General features: G+C 40.2%; 1 protein-coding gene across 10 annotated transcripts in view; it reads right to left on the reverse strand.

Annotated features, from left to right (window-relative positions):
• Positions 1-17,385, reverse strand: part of ADD1 (adducin 1) — an 89,098-nt gene that overhangs the window by 32,490 nt on the left and 39,223 nt on the right. For all 10 annotated transcript variants that reach the window (XM_045056901.1, XM_045056903.1, XM_023253494.2 and 7 more), the window contains exons 2-4: positions 13,256-13,470; positions 8,352-8,514; positions 536-687 (exon numbers count right to left, since the gene is read on the reverse strand). In XM_045056901.1, coding sequence (XP_044912836.1) covers positions 536-687; positions 8,352-8,514; positions 13,256-13,450 — 510 coding nt within the window. In that variant the 5' untranslated portion in view covers positions 13,451-13,470. The remainder of the gene's footprint in view (positions 1-535; positions 688-8,351; positions 8,515-13,255; positions 13,471-17,385) is intronic.

Consider the following 17,385-nt stretch of genomic DNA (forward strand, 5'->3'; position numbering starts at 1 on the left):
CTAATAATAAACTAGAACAAGTGTAACATACACTGTAATGAAAGTTGCAAGAATGTGGTCTCCCTCGCTCTCTCAAAATGTCTTCCTGTCCTGTACTCACCCTTCTTGCAATGATGACAGATGATGAAGTGCCGACACGTGGACACCAAGTGAGGTGAGTGGTGCGGGAGGTGATGCAGCGTGAGGCTGCTGCTGACCTGACGATACGCCAGGAGGATCACCTGCTTCTGGGCTGGTTGACTACAGTAACGGAGACCGTGGAAAGCAAAACCCTATGTAATGGAGGACCACTGCACTTTGGTAAACAGTTATTAGATCAGCATGCAAGAAAGGAGTTTTAAAGAACTACTATTCTCATAATTTTTAATTCAAAGTGGGTAATTCTCAGATTATAATACTCTGCAATCAGGAATCAGAAAGAAAGTGTTCTAAGATTTACTTCAGTCGACTCTCCTCTTCTCCTAAATGGGAAGCAGTGATGTCAGACACATAACATTCCATTTACCACTCAGTTACTACCCCACTTAATACTCACTGTGATGTGATTGTAGATAAGCTGAGACCATCCAAACAGATCTGCCAGTCGGTAAAATGCTGCCAACTTACACCGCAATAATTTCTCCCCTTTGTCATAGGCGATTGAATCAGACCCTCTCAGATCATTCACAGGAGTCACCATACCAAGACCTGAAATAGAAGATAAACAAACTCAAAGACTTACTATTTCTTATCAAATATAAAACAAATAATAATAATCCTGAGACATGAATCTTCCACACAAGGCTACAAGTCAGTCTTGAAAACTTCAAAGACTATTTCATAAAGATCATGTTCCCCAACATTAATACAGCTAAGTTAGAAATCAAGAACAAAATGGTAGCAAAGTTTATGGGATACAGTCAAGCAATTCTTAGCAGGAAATTTACAGTAGAAAACATATATATTAGAAAAGAAGAAAGTTTTTTCTTTTTTAAGTGATCTAGTTTCACCTTACTAAAAAAAGAGAAAACGAAATCCAAAAACAAGAAGAAAAAATTAGTAATAAAGAAAAAAGGAGATATCAAACAGAAAAATAGAGTAAAACTGATTTAATCTTGAGAAGATTAAAAATAAACTAATGAAATAAAAGAAAATGAAAAATGTAATAAAATAAAATACACCTCTAGGGAGACTCAAAACACACACACACACACACACACACACACAGTGGAGGTAGAAATTACACTATGAAGCAGTAGAGAAGGGACATAACTACATATCCTACAGACATTAAAAGGATAATAACAGGATAATACGAACAACTAATTATATCAGCATATGTTTTAACTTACATGAAAAAGACAGAATCCTTGAAACACACAAGCTATCAAAAGCTCACTCCAGAAGAAACAGACATCCTGAATACCCTTGTTTCCATTAAGCTGAATTTGCAGTTAAAAACATTTCCATAAACGAAACTCCAGGCCCAGATGACATCACCATGAATTCTACCACACATTTAAGTCAGAAATAGTACCAATTCTATACAAACTCTTCTCAAAAATTCTACACAAACCCTTCCAGAATACTTTCCAATTCATTCTATCAGGCCCAGCATTATCTTGATACCAAAACCATACAAAGATATTCTGTTACATGACATTATAAGAAAAAACAGACCAGTATCTCTCATGACCACAGACTAAAATTACTTAACAAACTTTGAGCAAATAATCCAGCAATAAATAAAAAGAATAGGGGCACCTGGGTGGCTCAGTCAGTTAAGCATCCAACTTCAGCTCAGGTCATGATCTCATGGTTCGTGAGTTCGAGCCCCATGTCAGGCTCTGTGCTGACAGCTCAGAGCCTGGAGTCTGCTTCAGAGTCTGTGTCTCCCTCTCTCTGCCCCTCCCTCACTCATGCTCTATCTCTCAAAAATAAACATTTTTTAAAAATTCAAAGAATAATACATCATGAGGGGGATTATCTCAGCCACACAAGATTGGTTCAGCATTCAAAAACCAATCAATATAATTCACTATACTGAAGAAGAAAAAGTATGGGATCATTTTAATAGATACAGAAAAAGCAGTTCATAAAATTCATCACCCAAAACTCTCCACAGATTGGTAATAGAAGGTACTGTCTTCAACTTAATAAGGGACAGTTACAAAAATCCACCACTAACATCAAACATAATGATGAAAGACTGAATGTTTTTCTCCCAAGGCCAGGAACTACATAAGGATGTATACTCTGGCATTCTTATTGAATACTATACTAGGTAGGGATCCTAACTAACACAATAAGGCAAGAAAAAGGAAAAAAAACAAAGACATACACACTGGAAAGGAAGGGAAAAAAGTATCTGCACGACTCCTCATTACATGTTGCTAGATTTGAATCTTGTTAATCATAAAACTATCTTAAGCATACAGAAAAATATAGAGAACAATACCAAAAACCACCTATCATCTTGATTTAACATAGGTCAATCATCTACTTTAGATCTTTAATTCTTTTTTTTAAGTTTTATTTCTTTTAGTAATCTCTACGCCAACCATCAGGCTCGAGGCTCAAACTCATTACCCTGAGATCAGAGTTGCATGCTCTTCCAACTGAGCCAGCCAGGTACCCCCTAGATCTTCAATTCTTAAAAATTGTTTTTCAGAAGATTTTCAGAAGATGGTAGCAGTGACGGTACAGTTTTTGAGTCTTACTAAATCTCTATTCCAACCCTCCACAAAAAAATTAACTACAGCAACTAAGATACCAAAGCCAAAAACCTAAGAATGGTATCTACAACAACACTAGGTAATAAGGTAGACTCACAAAACTGAAAATATAATTGGGTAGGGTTGACAAAGACAACAGTGTATATCAGCATACATGTAGGAGGAAGCAGAAGGAACCATGGACCATTGGTTGAACCTAAGACCCTCAAAAGAACCATCAGGAACTCACTACAAAGCTCAGAGGGCCAATTTGAGAACAGCAGCTAGACCCAAGAGGAGTTCTGCACACTTAAATCCTTAAAAATTCTCCAAACTAACCATTTAAAATTGTCTTTTAAGACAAAGCCTCACACTAAGAAATATATGGTAATTCGAACCCAAACTGACTAGCACAGAACTATAAAGAAAACAGAAGATTCCAGATAAAAGCAAGGAAGGGAAACAGGACCCAACTTCATTCAACAAACTGCCATATTTTTTTACCACTTTGAAAAAAAACAGAAGAGGGAGCTCTAGAACCATGACATTAGAAAAGCTTGCCTAAACCAGGAATCTCTAAGAAAACCAAGTTTCGTGTAAAAGTGAACAAAAACATACCATGATCAAATACCACCCAAAAATTATTTTAAGAAAGAAACGCAGAATCACATCCCTACAGATAACGAAATCACACAAGAAAGATATGTATGCAAAACAGATGAAAACGATAACCTACTGCTTCATAAACAGTAAAGAAAGGTGAAGAAAAGTATTAATAATAGAAGATATGAAAAAACGTTTAATTAGAAAAATTCACGAAGGGGGCGCCTGGGTGGCGCAGTCGGTTAAGCGTCCGACTTCAGCCAGGTCACGATCTCGCGGTCCGTGAGTTCGAGCCCCGCGTCAGGCTCTGGGCTGATGGCTCAGAGCCTGGAGCCTGTTTCCGATTCTGTGTCTCCCTCTCTCTCTGCCCCTCCCCCGTTCATGCTCTGTCTCTCTCTGTCCCAAAAATAAATAAAAACGTTGAAAAAAAAATTTAAAAAAAAAAGAAAAATTCACGAAGGAACATAAAAGGAATTAGAACATAAAAGGAATTTGATATAAATGAAAAAATAATTTTAAAAATAAATACTAAGCTAGGGGGCACCTGGCTGATTCAGGTGGTACAGCATGCAACTTTTGATCCTGGGGTTGTTAAGTTTGAGCCTGATGATGCTGGGTGTAGACATTTTTAAAAATAAAATCTAGAGGAGCCTGGGTGGCTCAGTCAGTTAAACGTCTGACTTGATTTCGCTTCAGGTCATGATCTCGCAGTTTGTGAGTTTGAGCCCCATTGTCAGGCTCTGCACTGACGGTGCAGAGCCTAGTTGGGATTCTCTCTCTCTCCCTCTCTCTCTGCCCCTTACCCACACTCGCTTGCTCTCTCAAATATAAATAAATTTTTTAGATTAATTAATTAAAAAATAAAATAGTGCTTGCTTTGGCAAGCATATATACTAAAATTTAAAAATAAAATAAAACAAAATCTTCTAAATAAATACATACATACGCACTAAACTAAAAGAGAAAAGAACATGAAATGGAAAAATTTTTTAAATCATAAAGAAATGAAGCAATAAAAAGGATTTGAGAACAAGCAACAGTGAAAGACAAAGAAACTCCAACATGCATATAACAGGAATCCCCAAAGTAGGAAACAACAGGAAACAGAATAAATACTGCTAAAAAACAAAATATTGATAAAATACAAAAGATCTGGAAGAGCGCATCATCTGAGAAAATTAAGCCACAATGACCAGCAACACTAAGACATATTCTGATAAAACTGATGGACTCTATAAAGAAAAAAGTACTTTGAACATCCAGGAAAAGAGACCAAGTCACTTATATGGAAGAGTATCTTCAATTTTAATAGCAATGCTTTGAGACGGAAAAAAATTAGTTATCTCTTTAAGATACACACAGAAAATGTGAGTCTAGTGTTTTACACCCTAACAAACCAAACTCAATTAATATTGACATACAGAGACGACAGCAAGCAAGAACTCAGAGAGTATTGTTTCCACAAGTCTTTTCTGAGAACTCTACTACAGAAGGCACTTCAGACAACCAAAACGACTGAGAGATACACGGATACAAAGGTTGGTGGTGAGAATTAATATATATTTATTATGTATTAATTATAACACTAAATGAACATTATAAGAGGGAGATCATAACGTGTAATGGTTACATACTCTGACAACATAGACTATTTTAAATCATGAAGAGAATAGACTGTTGGTAGAGTATGGTTACTTTGTGTGATATATGGGAAAACAAATGAGTAATTACATAATATTCTGGTTTTGTTATTCCTGGTTGTCCTTAAAGGCCAGAATTCTTGTTGTGGAAGAAAGGAGAATAAATGTTAGATAGAAAAGGTCCAGTAAAAACCCCTTAGCCCTGAATTTTGATTGGAATTAGGAGTATAATTCCAATATACTTAAAACTCCTATATGCCATATAATTCACAAGATAATATATATTTCCTAGTTATGCCCACTAAAAAGGCCTAGAAAATAATAACTAATCCATTAGCAAAGAGCATCCCTAGTACCTAATTTCCATTTCCCACAAAAAGAAATAAAGATTTCTTAGCAATATGGCTGATTCCAGACCTGGGGCAGGAAATGTACTAGGGAAACCTGGAACATTTCCTCATGGGGGATGGCTTGGAAACTGTCAAAGCACTAGGCTCAGAAGTTAACCTGGAGGGACTTCCACTGATCAAAGATGGGACAATGTTAGCATCACAACAGGTAACTGTAACATTCTGAAACACATTAAATATATTTAAATCTATGAATTCAAAATAATACTAAAAAATAATTGGTCATCTAAGAACGATAGGAAACTAACGTCTTATTTTGAAAAGGGCTTTAGACCACACTGGGTAACCAAAAACAGTTGTTGAAGGGAAGCTCCTTTTTTGCGTGCATGCCTGATGGTCAGTAGATCACAGCCAGGAAAGTGCTCTGTTACGTCTGAAACCCCGACCCAGAAACAGATCATTTACAAGTAGTTCAGCAAGAGGCTCTCCTTGAACATGAAATGAGGGATGGGGAAGGGCGTGAAGTTTCTCTTGATAGAAATATTTTAACTAATGAATATAAAGGAAGGAATGATAGAATTAAAACATCACCATCTTGGAACCTTTTATTGAGCATCAGTGGCTGTTAACACAAAAAAGAAACAACCAGACTATGTGCCTACTCCTGATAGAACACAGTACTACCTACAAAGTAGGCTTTGCCAAAAAACTGAATCCAAACACACTCAAGCATCTAGATCCAACTACCAACTTACTGTAAATACAGAAGACAGAAAAACATGTTAGCAGCACCATGGAGATGGAATCAGCAAAATTCAGCCAAAAAACTCTACAGGTCCACAAACCCATTTTCTTTAAATATAAGGAGAAAAGGGGCGACTGAGTGACTCAGTAGGCTGAGTGTCCAACTTCGGCTCAGGTCATGATCTCACAGGTCTTGAGTTCAAGCCCCCACATTGGGCTCTGTGCTGACAGCTTGGAGCCTGGAGCCTGGTTCAGATTCTGTATCTCTGTCTCTCTCTGTCCCTCCCCTGCTCACACTCTGTCTCCCTCTCTCTCAAAAATAAACATTAAAAAAAATTTTTTTTTAACAGACAAAAACCAAACCAAAATATTTAGGGATGACCATTTGATTGACGAAACCATGAAGAAAAACCAAGGAAGTGGTTACAAGCCAAAATGGAGGTTCCTGGGGTGACCAGCTGTACTCAGTCAGTACAATTCTTGATCTCAGGGTTGTGAGTTCGAACCCCACCTTGGATAGAGAGATTACTTAAAAGTAAAATCTTTTAGGGGTGCCTGGGTGGCTCAGTCGGTTGAGTGTCCAACATTTGATTTTGGCTCAGGTCATGATCTTGTGGTCTGTGAGTTTGAGCCCCTCGTCAAGTTCCACGCTGACAGGGCAGAGCCTGCTTGGGATTCTCTCTCCCTCTCTCTCTGCCCCTCCTCCCTCGCCTCAAAATAAATAAATTAACATAAATAAATAAATAAGTAATTCTTAAAAGATGGTGGGTTCCTTCTGAGAGGATGATAGGAAACAGGCCAAGTGATCAATAACGTTTTATTATTAACCTGGGTAGGAGTTATAAAAGTATTCACCTTAAAATCCTTTATAAGTTATAGATCATTTATTCTATGCTATTTCTATATATTTTACAACAAAGGCTGTAATAATTTGTTTTTCAATTTGTGTTTTTAAGAAACATATCATTAGATATAATTGAAACTAATTAGCTTTTTTCTTCCTTTCTTTTCATGGTGTGGCATTACTGAAATAAAATTTTCCTTTTCTCTGACTAGAAGACAATATGCAAGTAAGTAAATACATTACACCACCCTTTTATTACCTAATCCGTATCAGACAGCACAGGATTCCATTAAGAATCCATGTGAAAACAAGACAAACCGACTACCGTTTGACTTCAGGGTAAAAGTTTGAGTTAGTGAATTAAATGTTATTTTCATCACTCTCTGGACATTAATGGATGCATCACTCTGGTGGGTGTCAGTCAACTTCTAAGAATACTATGGAACTGACAGGCAAACTGCAAACACCAGGTGACCTAACAGAAACCACTGTCTTACGTTGGCCCATCAGAAGCTAACTATCCAGGGGCACCTGGGTGTCTCAGTCGGTTAAGCATGCGACTTCAGCTCAGGTCATGATCTCATCAAGTCCCAAGTCGGGCTCCGTCTGACAGCTCAGAGCCTGAAGACTGCTTCAGATTCTGTGTCTCCCTCACTCTCTGCACCTCCCCTGCTCACGCTCTGTCTCTGTCTCTCAAAAATGAATAAACGTTAGGGAAAAAAAAATTAAAAAAAAAAAAGAACCTGACTATCCAATTAGAACCGGCAGACACTGGTCCAGAGAAGTACACAGTAGGTCAGTACACAGTACTCAAGCTGCCCTAGGTTCACCCCGTCATGTGAACGTTTACAAATTCAACAGCGATGGCAAAGCCCCTCCACCTTTGCACAGCTACCCATTCTTTGCTCACATTCACCCATCCAACAATCTCCCCCTGGCTTTCTTTCGGAATTTCACTGTTTCTCGCCCATTTACAAGCAGCAATAAGGAACAGTGGATAAGAAATGTTTGCCTGAATGAAGTTCAGGCAAAATTGATGTGTGCAATGCTTCACAAGCATTGTTTCTGATTAATTTTAGTTCACAAAAGGTGTGAGAAGCCACCTAAAATGTCATCTGCCTGAGAAATAACAGTTAATGGCTCATAAAAAAGGAGGCCTCTACACTCAAGACATTTTCAGACTTACAGACTTTTTACTGTAACTAACATATTAATTTTCAAAAATCTCAATTCTATGTATTACACTGTATACTGATCTATTTCACGTAAAAATCTGTCAGGAATTTTTTTTTTAAGTAGGCTTCCTACGCAGCGTGGAGCCCAACGTGGGAATTGAACTCACGACCCTGAGATCAAGACTTGAGCTGAGATCGAGAGTTGGATGCTTAACTGACTGAGCCATGCAGGCGCCCCAAAACTGTCAGAAAATTTAACCTACAAAACGACAGAACATATATGAGAGTCAGGAGCTACTCACTCATGTTTAAGGCAGCCATCCCTCCTTGCGGAGCTGCAGGATAGACATTCGGTACGTTCGTGGTCATAAAATCTGCAATCTGCTGTAATGCCAACAGGCCTGTGGGATTCTTCCCCTTCTTAAATTGTTCCTGTATCATTGATTCCAACTCTTCGCAGAAAGCCTAATTAGAAGCAAATTACAACAGTGAGACACTATTTCTTTTCTGTTCCTTGGGAAGGCACAGGTAACTATCACATAGACCCAGTGCTGGAAAAGTAAGTGGATCCAGTGCTGGAAAAGTAAGTGGATATTCTCATATATTACTACTTGGAGCATAAACTGCTACATTCTTTCTAGAAAGTAATTTAAACAGTACAAAAGCTTAAATCTTTGAACATTCTATTGCTGATAATCTTTTCTAAAGAAATAATCAAGACATGTCCAAAGAATTATTCATAGGAATGTTCATTCTATCATGAATGACAGATGGGAAAACGGGTGATGTTGACATTTTAGACAGTGGAGAACTGACTGAACACACTGGCCCACCTCACGACAGAATTCCCTGCACACATTCAACACAAGAGGCTGAGAAAAAGGAAAGGACATAAAATTGTTCCTGATATACTTTTGATCGTGAAAAGGTTAGAAAGCAATGGAACCTTTTTCTGTAAGAGAAAATATGTATCTAAACATAGAAAAAGACTACATTAAATACATCAAAATGTTCATTACAATTATCTTAGTGATGGAATTATTAGCAATTTTCATGTTGTACTTTGTGCTTCTCAGTATTTTCTTCAAAACAGATTTGTTTTCAAAATAGATTTTTTGAAACTACTTTTTAAAAGTTGAAAAAGGAACCCTAAAACATTTGTCCTTTATCAAATAATCCTAATTTTTTTTAAAAAATCCTAAATTAGGCAAAAGGATTAAATTGGGTGAATAGTGACTTTCATATAAAGTCACTACTGAAACAATACAGATTTATAGCTTTCCCAAACCGCAATAAAATAATTTTTTATATACCCTATAAGGAAATATCTTAATAAATAACATTTAATGTGAAAATGTGAACTCACTGAATCATTATCCACCCCGATTTTAAATACTCTGAGGGCTTCTGGATGGTTTTATATTAAAATATACTAAACTTTCTTCTAGTTTTCCACTGCCTCAGTGTAAAGCTGAAAAGATATATTGCCAAGGGACAGTCTAAATAGAACTATCACTTGCAGGAAGCAAGCAACAAACAAACATACCACATTTAATGTGATGGTATAAAAGAACGTCAAGAACCAAGAGCTGCTGGAGGAGCCCCTATTTACTGTATCATGAGAAATAATGTCACAGATCCTATTCTGTGGTAGTCAAGGAAGGAGGGGAAAGCTGACAGGTGCTCTGAGTAAGAAACAGAACTAAATCCACAGAACTCTGTTATCAATGCAGAATGTAAGACACAGACAGATACGCACAGATACAGACGATGAGATACAGACAGATGCAGACAGCCTCTACCAAACATCCCAGAGTGTGCTGGCTGGGCACAGAGGAAGCAAAAATTGCATAAAACAAGCTCCCTGCCCTCACGGGCCCTCAATCTGAAAAACCAAACAATCTATTTCCACAGTTTCCAAATCCACAGACATATGTGCAGGAAGCTCAATTCAACATACAGGTACCACATATGTACATGCATGACATCACAACTCAGCACGTGTACACAGCACACCACACAGAAGTATCAGGTGCTGTTCTAGGTACTGAGATTATACACATAGAAAAAATGGTTCTTGCCATCAAGGAACTTAAAGCTTAGCAAATACAACACAAAAAGAAGACCGCAGGGCGAGAGGCCCTTTGTGTCAATAGCATCCCAGATGACTTACACGTGCAGCAAGGAGCTGAGCTTAGCGGTGACCAGTGAGGGCCGGGAGCCACCCGTCTGGATCCCAGAATCTAGCTCCAGCCAGCAGCCACCGGCCAATGACCTTGTGTGCTTCCTTGGTGCTACATCCACACCTGACTTCTCTGCTTCCTGACCACCTCTCCTCCAATGCCCCTGTCATCCAACTCACCTCAGCCTCCCCTGTCCACGATCATGCCCTGGACATGCTCTTCCTAGGAACTGCGCCCCTCTTCAGTGTCAGAGCCAAGCATGGGTTCTCCAAACACCCCCCCCCCCCCAGCATCCAGCTCACCCTTTTCTTCAATGCTGTCATGACCCTAACACCTTTCTGCCATCTCTTACCTTTCCTGAGTCCTGACCTCCCTCACCCAACTTGGACCCTTGGTTTAACATTATAATCATTCCCTTGCTTACACCTTCAACTCTCCACCATTTCACCCAACAAAACCCTAATCCTGGTTAAGTTCAACCCTTCACTCTTTCTATTCATGCTGCTCAAATGAGTAGAGAGGCTGGAGGGAGGGAAAAAAAAAAAAAAAACCCAGACCATGCTATGTTGTCTCACTATGAATTCCTGACCCTGACCTGACGCGCCCTTCACATTAACCCAGCAACAGCCCATCCCCTCACCCACTCTCTCCTCACACGCCCTGCACAATGCCCTGGGCACATTCTCAGCAGGTGGCTCCACTTACTATTCCCTGCCAAGAGAGAACCAGCCTCAAGTGTGTGCTCAAGCTCCCTGTGGCATCTGTCCAACTACCAGCATCCACGGCCATAGCAAGGCCTTTCCCACTGCCCTCACTGACTCAACTCTCCGTGCTCCTAAAACCAGACACCAGCACCAGTGCGTTACTAGAAAGCAATTCTAGGCTTTCAACTTCTGTCCTCTGTTCCAGGGTCCCACACTGCATTCAGGTTGGTAACAGCCGATGCTTACTGTGCTCTAGACAACCTGTGGATGGGGCTTGCTCAGTCCCCAGGGCCTGCGCATGATGTGCTGGAAGTTTCCTTTCTGCACTCTACCCCTGGGGACTTGTACTTAGTTTCTTGCGGCTTTTACATGGGAAACTGCTCAAGCCAAAAGTCTAAATGTTTTCCTGATTCCTTTCTTTTTTCTTACCACCTCTTCCTCACCAGCCATCAGCAAGTCCTATGTATCCTACCTTCAAAATAAAACGCAAAACTTACCACCACCTCCTGCTTGGAAGACAGCTTTCTCCCTTACCCCATACTTTTTTTTTTTTTTTTTAAATGTAGGCTCCACACCCTACGTGGCTCTTGAACTCATGGCCCTGTGATTAAGTGTCGTGAGCTCTACTGACTGAGCCTTCCAGGCACCCCTACAATTACTTTTTCTTTTTTTTAAATATGTGTGTGTGTGTTTAAGTTTATAATTTACTTAAAGAGAGAGAGAGAGAGAGAGAGAGAGAGAGAGAGAGAGAGAGAGAGAGAATATTCCAAGCAGGCTCCACGCTATCAGCACGGAGCCTGATGTGGGGCTTGATCCCACGAACCGTGAGATCATGACCTGAGCTGAAATCACTTAACCGACTGAGCCACCAAGGCGCCCCTATAATACTCATTCCATACAAAACCCAGAATAACTTCTTTAAAAACCAAATAGTGTCATTCCTGTCTGCAGCCCTCCAATGACTCTCTCCTGTACTCTGAACACAAAACAAACTCCTGATGTGAGCTTACAGCTTTCCAGGACCTGCCCCTCCCTGTTGCCTCCTGTGCTTAGACCACACTGGTGCCTTCTGACTCTCCAAGCCCACAGAGCACACCCCTGGCTATCCTAGGAATTTCATGTCAGCTGCCCCTCAAGCTGGAAGGCTGCCCCCCCCACCGCCACCCCTGCATGGCCGGCTCCTTCCAGTCATTCAGACTCAGGTGAGACCTCCCTTTCTCAGAGAGACCTGTTCTAACCACCACTCAATCTAATCACCCCACTGCTTCCTGCACCACACCTCTCTTTGTTGTTTCTTGTTCACCTCCTTCGAGGGGAGTGTGAAGTCCTCTCCCTGACCTGGGTGCTCACACAGGGTGTGACACACATCAAATTTCACCCAGCTGTACACTTGAGATTTCTGTGCATCACTCTAAGTTACGCCTCAACAATAAGCAAACAGTAATAACGGCCAAACAAATAGAATCTGTTAGAATCTGAGACCTTATTTGTCCTGTTTACCGCTAACTCCTTAGGTTCCTTGAACAGCTGTATGCTGCTGAGACAATCAACATTAAAAAAAATTCAATGACTACCTGCCAAATGATACCTCAAAGTATTAAGGGCATCAAACAAGATGAGAAGGATAAAAAGGAATAAAGCATATACAAGGGCAGCAGCATCAACATGAGGAAACAATAAGACAGAACTATTTTACGTGGAGACACAAGCACGAGACGCAGAGTTGGGCGCGCTTCCCACTCTCAGTGCTGACGTAACTGAAGGGAAACCCAATCAATGATCAGGCGCAGGGTGAGGCCCAGTAAGTGCCCGGCGCTAAGGTGGTCTGGAGGAAAGGGCCCTTTTTAAAGGGTCCTGAAATAAACAGACTCTCTGGAGAAGTAGTAAGAGAGTGAAAAAGAGAAGGAAAGCACCTCCCCTCCTTGAGGGGACTGAAGAGTTCTCATTTAGTTTGACTGATAACGTGAACTAGACAAAATTCTTTCAAAAGCCTTGCACGTACATGCGAGGCACTGATTTCCTGTGTGAAAACACATGGACCCGGACACACACAACACAGCTAAGAGCAGACGCATCAGAGGAGGAGGAGGAGGAGGAGGAGGAGGAGGAGGTAGAGGAGGAGGAGGAGGAGGAGGAGGAGGAGGTAGAGGAGGAGGAGGAGGAGGAGGAGGAGGAGGTAGAGGAGGAGGAGGAGGAGGAGGAGGAGGAGAAAGGAGGAGAAAGAGGAGGAGGAGGTAGAGGAGGAGGTAGAGGAGGAGGAGGAGGAGGAGAAAGAGGAGGAGGAGGAGTGCACTGGTTCAGAGAGAAGGCTTCTCTTACAGGACTCTGCAGGATCATAGACACCCTCTTTTTCTGCTCCATCATATTGAAGTCCTGGCGAAGGTCCGGTGCCATGTTCCTCTCTCGCAAGTACTCCGGGTTGTTCTCATCCACCCTGTCGAAGTACCTCTCCTTGTGAGGCGCTGTGGTCGGGGGTGGCGAGGTCACCACCGCAGCCCGCGTGTCACCGTTCATCGTACAGTCTTTCTCGGCTCCTACAGAATCAACACACAAGACAGCGTTGTGCTGGAGTCAATGTCCAATAGCATTTCACAGCCAGCAGCCGGCCTGACAAACCCAGCCTCCAGCGTGACAGGGCTGTGACCAATGGAGTCAGAGCCATGGCGTGTGAGGCTTCTTTGTGGCCTGAGGCACACGGCGCATCAGCCACCTCCCGCCCCTTCTACCAACCCAAGGCCAAGGGCGTCTGTCCTTGCCATTGTTCCTCACACACAACAGAACAATCTCACAAAGCAAATAAGTCCTCTGTCAAAGTGAAAAAGAATTCGATATTCAACTGTGACAAGACGGTTTAAGTCATGACGTTGTCCCACCCAGACAGGACCTACCAACAGCAGAGTTCATTTCTGGAGAAATCTGATTTATGGTATTTTTCCAAGATTATGTCAGTACTGATTTTGCAAAGGATTTTCCAAACCCATCAGTAAGAAGCTGCTCACACATCTTGAGTCATGCAAATGGGAAATACTCCTCATCAACATCACCTTTTCAGTTCAAAGAACGGCAGGTCCTGAAAATGTCAATGTGCCTAATTTGTGACTAACCTAAAAGATGCCCAAATGACTCCAATTTAAAAATCTGTTATTATAGCTACTTATTTACACTTTTTAATCCCAATCTTTCTATCTGAAATGATGTTCAAATACTAAATTATATTCTTTAACTACTAAATCTCTAGACAACACCCTTTACTAACCAATTAGTTTAATTACTATTGTTCGTATAAGACACTGAATGACAGCTTCAACTACATATATGCAGTACTTACTGAGCACCTATTATGTCCAGCCATTGTGCTAGGCACAAAAATTAATCAGACACTGTCCTCACCTTGGGGAAGCTGGAGTCACAAACTGAGAGAGGAGGCACTGATTCAGAAGTCATCAGCACCGGGACAGCAGTTAAAGCCGGAGAGAAGGGGACACTGGCTAGCAGAACACAACGTGAGAACAAGGGGCAGAACCAGCACCTAGAATAGTTCCCAACATAGAGCTGTATATAAATAAAAGTTTTTGAATGAATGAAGAACAAGAAGGAAAGGAAACAGAGACAGGGTGAGAAACAGACTCAGGGGCCACAGGCAGAATTTGAATCGTGAGTGGACAACAGCTCCTCAAGCCACACGGGATAAGCAAGGTAGAGATTTCCAAGTTGATTAAATTAGCAACTGAAATGTAATTGGTGCCCCTTCCTTACGCACTACACACAAAATTCATCCCAAATGGAACACAGACGTAAATGTAACAGCAAAATCTATAAAATTCCTAGAAGAAAACACAAGAGTAAATCCATGAGACATCAGGTTAGGCAAAGCTTTCTGGCACTGAAAGGACAAGCAACAAAAAGAAAAAAAGATGGATTGGACTTCCACAAACTTAAAAATGTCTGTGCTTCAAAGGACACATAAGAAAGTAAAAAGAGAGCCCACAGAATGGGAGAAAATATTTTAAAATCATGGATCTGGGAAGAGATTTGCATCCAGAATATATAAAGAACTCTTACAATGTAATAATTAAAATAACAATAAAAAAACTTGAGAATTATCAAGTGACCTCAGTGGATACCCCAAAGAGCACAAGAACTGAGCAGCTGAAAGGGCCTAAATTCTTGATCCACAAAATCATGAGCTATGGATAATAAGATAATTATTTTAAGCTGCAAAGTCCCAGGACAGCTTGTTACTGAAATAATGGTGCTCAGGGGAAGGAGAGGGTGTATTCCAGACACTTGGTTTTCACTTGTACGTGATCCTCTCAACTTCCCTATTTGGTTCTGTGGTTGTGTTTGGTTTTTTCTTATTTTAAAGATTCTATTTTTAAGTCATCTCTATGCCTAACATGGGGCTTGAACTTACAGCCCCAAGATCAAGAGTCACAAGCTCCACCGACCTAGCCAGGCAGGCGCCCTTCCCTATTTGTTGACACATCACTGTTTTCCTCACTTCACAGATGAGGGAACTCAGCTACTCAACAGAGAAGGCGCAAGGCTGGGATTCAAAGTGCAGGTCATCTGCTGCAGAGCTTTTGTTCTTAACCTGTAAGCCATACTGTAAATAATGAGGATGACAGTGGGAGGGGACAGAGGCAGCAGTGGGGGGGAGAAGGTCCCCAAAGGGATGAGAAGGAATGAAATCAATGGCCTGAGATGCTACATTGCTACATGTCTCGTAAGTCAGGCCAATGCCACTGACTTTGGACTGCAATGTGAATAGCAAGGCTTTTTTTTTTTTTTTTTTTTTAACATTTATTTATTTTTGAGAGAACGTGAGCGGGGTAGGGGCAGAGAGAGAGAGGGAGACACAGAATCGGAAGCAGGCTCCAGGCTCTGAGCTGTCAGCACAGAGCGCAACATGGGGCTCAAACCCACGAATTATGAGATCACGACCTGAGCCGAAGTCAGACGCTTAACCGACTGAGCCACCCAGGTGCCCCTGAATAGCAAGGCTTTAAAGAAAAGTTTATATAAAAAAATATCTTACGGTATCAACAGCCAAAGAATCAGTTGGAGAAAACCTTTTTTTTTTTTAATAGAGATCAATTTAAATATTGTTCTTCTGAAACCTAAAGATAGGACAGAAATAATATATGCTTAAAGTGACACATTTCAAGGACTCAAAGACAAGGTATAAAAACAATCAGGGACTAAAAGCTAACACAGAATAAATAAACCCAGGACCTGAATGTAGTCTTTAAAACTTACTCTTCTCTAAACATATCCCATAAAATTTTAGTTTAATCTGTTTACTTTAACCTAGTTTGTTCTAAAATAATGATGCAAAGAATAAAATAATGGTTGTCTAATGTTTCTTCATTAGATGTAAATGAAGCTGAACATTCTGAGCCAATGAAACAAAGCTTCTATATCAAGGATAAAAGAGGAAGAAGAAGAATATGCAGTATTGTTACTTCTCTATTACTGAGTCCCAATTGGAAGACATTTTCACCAATTAATAAGGACACAGGCAACATTTTAGAGGCAACCATCGCTGGTTCTTGGTTCCCAGAGCTGACTCACAGAATCTCTGAAACACTTGTTAAAGATAAGGCAGAGATTGCGCTCTTTTTATTACAAATTGCCATGTGAATGGGATAAGACGCAGAGTGCAGACTAGATATGCATGTGTTCCTTTCCTTCAATAAGGAAGTCTATAAATTTAAATCAAAACCGAAGTATACATATTCTGAGCCTACTAATCAAGAATAAACATAATTCCATTTTTAAAGCACAAAGCTATATTTAGTTTTTGTCAATTGTGCACTCAAGTTTCATGAGCTTAGTTTTTAGGAGCGTGTTAAGACAGCAAATTTTTCTAGGAAGATCTCTAAAACTAAGTTATTACTTAATCCAAATTTTTAAAAAAGAAATGGGGAAATACAGATGCAAAAAAATTTCTGGCAACATTAGAGTATTTTAAAATAATTTAAAAGGTAGTAACAAGCTCACTAGTTGTTAATGTCTAACAGTACATGAATGGTCAAAACATAAATATTAAAATCTGCTCAATACAGTATTACGAAATTATAGATTCTTTGGCATAGCATACATAAGAGATTATACCATATAAGTGAAAAACTATAATTTTTCTATTCTATTCTATAATATTATCAATACTGTAATTATGATTACACAGACAAGATGACACAATAGCACATGAGCTGTACTAAAGCTGAATAAATTGATAAAAGACAAGAATGGATCAGCATTTCTCCATCTCAATATTCTACAAAGGTGCTCTAATTTTACCTGTGTAAAAATGTTAAGATTTCACTAAATTTAGTATGTTGATACTTAAAATCACCGATATCTCTGGGAACAATCCATTCAAATACACAAACGCACTCAACAGAACCCAAAGGTCTGGATGAGCCTTGACTACCAAGCTTGGCTTG

This window comes from Felis catus, chromosome B1 (genome assembly GCF_018350175.1).
Source record: "Felis catus isolate Fca126 chromosome B1, F.catus_Fca126_mat1.0, whole genome shotgun sequence".
Lineage (NCBI taxonomy): Eukaryota > Metazoa > Chordata > Mammalia > Carnivora > Felidae > Felis > Felis catus.